The 6,415-nt window shown below is 32.2% G+C and overlaps 1 protein-coding gene across 1 annotated transcript; it reads left to right on the plus strand.

The window, feature by feature from the left end:
* The first annotated feature begins 53 nt into the window (after window positions 1-53).
* On the plus strand, window positions 54-5,863 carry LOC134707405 (ATP synthase lipid-binding protein, mitochondrial-like). The gene is made up of 6 exons (XM_063567119.1): window positions 54-113; window positions 320-394; window positions 2,281-2,340; window positions 2,824-2,916; window positions 3,923-4,019; window positions 5,532-5,863. Exons 2-6 carry the CDS (start codon window positions 353-355, stop codon window positions 5,693-5,695), a joined length of 456 nt encoding a protein of 151 aa, XP_063423189.1. The 5' UTR covers window positions 54-113; window positions 320-352; the 3' UTR covers window positions 5,696-5,863.
* The last annotated feature ends 552 nt before the right edge of the window (window positions 5,864-6,415 follow it).

Below are 6,415 nucleotides of genomic sequence, written 5' to 3' on the forward strand. Positions count from 1 at the left end.
GAAGGCAAAATATGGCTAACGAAAACACTAACACTAATAAATAATTCAAGAATTTGTTTTACCGGAAATTGCAAGGGTCATGCGCACTAGTAACCTCCTCTGCCGGACGACGGGTAAGCTTTTGTAGAAATTTTACTGCTTATACAATCTATTTCATCCTACTGATGACAGCTCTTTAAATTTTCAAGTTGATAAATAATTAGAAGAAAAATATATTTTTAAATCTATGTAGCATTGTTTGAGAGTTGCAAAAAACGTACTTCATTTACTTATCGATACTTAAATTTGACATTGAAATATACCGGTAATTTTTTTGCAGATATTTATTTAGGTATACAGCCGAACAACAAACATGTACTGTACAAAGTTGATGACACCGGCCAGTAGATGCATGGTGAGTTTTGTAAAGTTTAGGGAGAATGAATTTGATGTATATACAAGAAAATATAGTGGTTATTTGTGTATATTTTCATGTTTTAACAAGCGTTTATACAGGTGTAAGACTGCAACTGATCCTTATATATTTAGTAGTTTGATTTGATGTTACCAGTGAACTTTTGATATTACAAATCAAGAGCAACATTTATTGAAGTCGTAAATTCTTAACCAACTACAAATTTATCATATAATCAACAAGGGAGTTGAGAAAAAATGTATATTTATAATGTCATTGCGGCGACCTTTGACCTGTCATTTCCAAAAATGACTTGATTACTGTTATTAATTAACATTTTTCAAAATTATATGTTATGCAGAACTGTCTAACAAGTTTTGCAATCAAATCTTTTAAATTATGAGAGTTGGAATTTCTCAATAGACCTGTTTCACTGCAAATGATACATCTGTCCTTCAAGGACATTGAATTCAGAGTTGTACACAATATAGAAGTATGAGTGTGATACATTGGCAGATTAGCATTCAGTGGATAATCTACTGAAGATTATTTCTTAAAAATCATAAGAAAAGTTGTTAAAATTTTCAAGGTTGTTGTGAAGGACTCTGGCCAAACCAAATTCTTTTGTTTATCATACAAGTCCATAAGAATATTTTAGTCTTCACACTGAATGGCAGCCCTGTCTTGTAAAATTGCTCTCGGGCCTGTAAAATTCATATCTACAGGCCAACAGAATCCAACTAAAAAATTTCAAAAATTGAGCTCCGAGGCTGTAGATTTAGCAGTTCATATAGTGAAGACAGTTTATAGTGCAATATTTTCAATTGATCTACTGAAAGACCTGATATATAGACCTTTTAACACCTGTGTTGTGGCAAAAAAATAAATTTTGAAAAACAATATAGTCCTGGATGGTGATTATACCTGTATAGAGGGATAAACCTTCTATAGAGGGATAAAATTATCCCTCTATAGAGGGGTATTTGTGTTTGCACTGGATTTAAATCAAATTAGGGCAGAATGGCATTTTCTAATTATATTGGCTATAATCTCTAGCAGTAGGTGCATCAACATATGCACTTTACTAAATATTGGGATAACCTGTTTTCTGCTAAAGTGACAAAACTTGAAATCTATTGTATACCTATCTGAACACCTGATCAACATCAAAAGGAATAGTTGACCTTTAAATTTCATGTTAAATCTAACAATAGAAATTCTGTTCAGTGGGGCATAAGTGAGTAGAATTTACCTGATCATCACAGCTTTCAATCATGGTGAACAAAAGATTTTATATTTAGTCAGATAAGCAGCAAACTGGGCATGTGCATATTAAACTAAGTACATCAATTGGTGCATCAACTGTTGCAGGTTACTGCCATAATAAGTAGAGAATGCCATTCTGCCCTGTTTTTATTTAAATCCAGTCTAAATAAAAATACCCCTCTATAGAGGGATAATTTTATCCCTCTATAGAGGGATAATTTTATCCCTCTATACAAGGTTTATCCCTCTATACAGGTATAATCACCATCCAGGGGGTTTGTTCCCAACCTGTTCAACCTTAAATGAAATTTAGTAGTCTTCATGCTTAACCACAAGTCTTGCATCCTTTAGGCTGTTCAAATTTAAAAAAATTAGCTTCTGTCTTTGGACTCGCAAGTTAAGTGTGAATGCTGTAAGAAGTGAAAACTATGGGCATTTACATAGTATGGAAGTAAGAAACGTGTGTCAGATCTATTTACTAAGTAAGTGATCATGAGGGACAGTTCAGATAAAATACTCTGCAAAGAAATCTGTTCTTGTAACTAAATTTTGATTTGAAGTAATTCATTGAACAATATTGTACCACAAGATATTAAAATGTTAAAGTTTTCATTTTTCAGGTTGCAGGTCGCGTTTTAGCCAGACCTTTAAGCAGCGCAGCCGTTTCACAAAACCAGGAGGTATGTTAAATGTAAATTTACACTGAATAATGATATATTTTGTTGTCCATGTGGACTACATTAAAAAAAAAAAAAAAAAAAGACATGAAAAATGTTAGGAACTCATTTATTAAATAAGAGGGTAAAAACTGACCAAATGACAAAAATAACCAGAAGACATCCAGAGTGTGTGACTGACATAGATTTCAACTAAAGACTTTCTTTTCTTGTTCAATAGTTAAGAATCAGAACGCACCCGAAATTTAGTACATTCATGATGTGCCTTATTTTAAATATTCCTATTGTCATCTGATAAAGTCTTGCTGTGAAGGAAATATTTTGTTAATTTAGTGTCTGGTGAATAATATGCATCAAAATAAAATATCGAGCAAGTATGTAGTTATTTGATTTCCTCAGATTTTAAGCACTGATGCTGTGTTTAACCTACTTAGGTTTACAGTTGTTTATATACAAGTTTGTTTATTAATTAATTTTATTTTGTAGGTAGCACCAAGGAGTAGTCTATCTGCTTATAGTGGTTTGTCTGGTCAAAGTATTGTTCCAGTTAACTCAAATTTTTCACCAATCATAAATCAGGTAATTTAATATTTGCTATAGTAACTTGTACAAAAACAGTCTTGATAAGCTAGGTATTTATAATGAGTTTACTTTTTACCTTCTCATTAGTTTTTTTTTTTTTTGCAATAATCTTGATCAACTCCTTTATATATCGATACAAGATAAACAAATTGTCAACAAGACTGAGATTATCAGGCCACTCATTATATGAGTTATTGCCCTTTAATGACAATGTTTGTCTCCCATGAAGTAAAAGAGGCAAGACTTGAGTATGATGTTGTTTGCTGCATCTTTTGCATCAACAATGGGAAAGTTTGTGATTGACTAAGTTTCAGGGAAGATACTAATTGGAGAATATTTTGTATATATTGTGCCTATAGTCATATTCTACTGACAAATTTTTGCTTTGTTTAAAATAAGTTTACAGGTTGGTTTGTGGTTTTACAGATAAAGGGGAATCTCTAACTGTTAGTCTGTGTGTTTGACAGTTGCATTTGCACATCTTATATCCATGGTGATTATTTTTCCACCACTGACTTTAATATTATGTGATTTTTACATGCAAGTAAACCATTGGGTAACTTAGGTCATGTCAAAATGAACCACTAATGGTATTAAGCCAATGATATTTGGTATGCAGTTAAATTAACATCTGCAATCCCATTTCATGGAGATTATATGGCCTAGACCCTCAATCATGGATCATTAATTTTGAAATGTTTACATGTTAAAAGGGTGAGCAAATAGTTTTATTTTTCTTAACAATTTAAACGAGTGGAAGAGTCAACTTGGATAGTTTTTGTTTTGTTAAGAAATGACAAAACAGGTCTATAGGCTGGATAATGCCAGCAGAAACGCCAGTATTCTCTTGTGCCTTATTAAGAAAACTCTTTATGTGGAGGTTACAAAACAACAAAACAAATTTATACAGTAACTCTTATATCCTCAGATTCATATGAAAATTATAAAAACAACATTATTGTTCAGAATATATGTATTACTATGAATGCGTTTTAAATTTCAGATTAGAAATTTCCAGACTAGTGCATCGAGAAAAGATATTGATCAGGCTGCCAAATATATTGGTGCTGGAGCTGCCACAGTAGGAGCAGCAGGATCAGGTAATAATAGTATTCTCTAGTTCATGAGATTATAGTTAAAACGAGAACTATCTTTAAAAAAGATTTCCGACGTATTTAAATTGTGAGTATATGTTTAAAACTATCATTTCGATAACCTTCAGAAGCACAATGACTTAATGATGCAGGACCTCTTTAATTGAATCTCCATCTGAATGTAACTACTGGAAATTCTCTGGTTATATTGAGGCAATAATATATAAGAATATTGTGACGACACCTAAACATTTTGTCAAAAATCCAGTGCAAACAACAAGAAGAATACCGTTTTCTCTGTGTTCCGACAGTATTCTCAGTCCTCGTATCTTTCTGTTTACATTCACCAAAACCCTGCGGAAATCTCTTATGTGTAGGAGCGTTCTAAAACGTTCGTACAACAAAGTTTACATTAAAAATTATATAATTGTCCCGAATAAACAGCTTAAAGAGCTTTTGGAGAAACAATTATTTCAAAAATATAAATCTTTGTAAGATCTAGTTCAAATATTTACAGTTTTTCACTTGCTTTCCATCACAATATAATTGACGAGATGTTTTTTCAAACACAACCAAATCACCCACAATGACAGCATTTTGTCCAATCACAGAAAGGATTTTCGAGCATGCATATTCTGTTGCCATAGTTAAGCGACTTTAAGTTCAAAGGCACAAACCAAAACTATACTGAATACATCGGAAAAATTCTCTTGGATCCCTCATTTAAAGATGAAATATAGGCCCAGGCAGGTTAGGGCTCTTGTAATATGGATAATTATGTAGACTAGTGTAAAAATATTCAACTCTGTCGATTAGTTATATAGCTAACTGTGTAACCCTCTTTAAGTATTGTTGTTATTGGGATTCACCTTTTGAGATGATTTTTGTGAAAAGCCAAGGACTGAGTTTGCGAAAAGTGTCAGTCCTCGGGATTTCACCACCAAAATTTTGTATTGGACTGACACATTTATGCATTTTTCAATAGATCAAAAGTGAGGACCAGATTTTCTTCAAGGACCACCAGGGGGAAAATGATTTTGCAAACTCAGTCAGGGTGTTAACGATTAAAACGAAAAAATAAATAACTACAGTACAGATGTAACTTTTTATTGATATTCAATTTGAAGTTCTCCTATGTTACTATAGCTATTAGTGATTGGATTAAGAATTTTGATCATGACATTAAAATTCCAGAAGACTAGATTTTTATGGCTGCTCAGTTGTAGAACACTTCATAAGCCTTAAAGGAATTACATAGTAGAATGTAAACCTGCTGGACTAAATTGATTGACATAATTAAATTAGCTACCATCCTACATACTAATAAATAGTAAGCACATGAAATTAATGCATGCTACAAACTCATTTTGATAAAAAGTACAATTTTTGAAAAACTAGACACAATGATTAATCACTAGCACTTTGCCCCCTAGGTACACTTTATTTCCAAGAATAACCCATTTTCATTTTAAGCCAAGTATGACCATTGAATACATGAATATTTTTATTTTATTTCAGGGGCTGGAATTGGAAATGTATTTGGAGCTTTGGTAGTAGGATATGCAAGAAACCCATCACTCAAACAAGCATTGTTTTCCTATGCTATTTTAGGATTTGCTTTGTCTGAAGCTATGGGACTTTTCTGTATTATGGTAGCCTTCATGATCTTGTTTGCTCTTTAATGTAGACTTTGGCATAAGAGTGTTTGTTGATATAAAAAAAATAGATTGAAAAAATATTGTTGAGTGCTATCAGTGATCTTTTGATCCAAACATCATGTACAAATGTACAAGGAGACCAATTGCCACTCAGTGGAACAAGTTTTGTAAATTATTAAATCTTTAAACTTACTTTTGATATTTTGTTAGTGGTTGTTCTTGAATAAACTTTCAAGGATTTTGTAGTCAACAGAAATGTTTTGGTCAGTTGTATATTTGAGTTGCCTGAATCAAGCCCTAGTGAGACTTGATATTGTATTTATGATGACAATTGACTGCTTTCCATTGAACATAATCATGAAAGTCAGTGGGTTTCTTGTGTTTATTACTTTAAGTTTAAAATCTTCAGGTAAATCAGAGCTCCAAAAACTGTTTGTATTCATTTAACCTCCTTTCCTTATTTACTATATAGCCTTTATAGTGCAAAGAAAAATCGGTATGCTATTGAAGTTGGTCAGTTTTCTGTCTGTTCAAATCTGTGCATTAACCCTTACCATTCGAATCCATATAATCTTGTATTATTGTATGCCAAATTGGAGGCATTAAGTTTTCCCTTGTCCTTCTGCAAGTTCCAGAACTGGTATAAAATACTTCGAAAAACTTTTAAATGATGTCTTGATTGCAAATGTCTATAACCGGATTTTCAAATGTAAAATTGGTTATTTATTATGGGATATACAGTCT

This window comes from Mytilus trossulus, chromosome 2 (genome assembly GCF_036588685.1).
Source record: "Mytilus trossulus isolate FHL-02 chromosome 2, PNRI_Mtr1.1.1.hap1, whole genome shotgun sequence".
Classification (NCBI taxonomy): Eukaryota; Metazoa; Mollusca; class Bivalvia; order Mytilida; family Mytilidae; genus Mytilus; species Mytilus trossulus.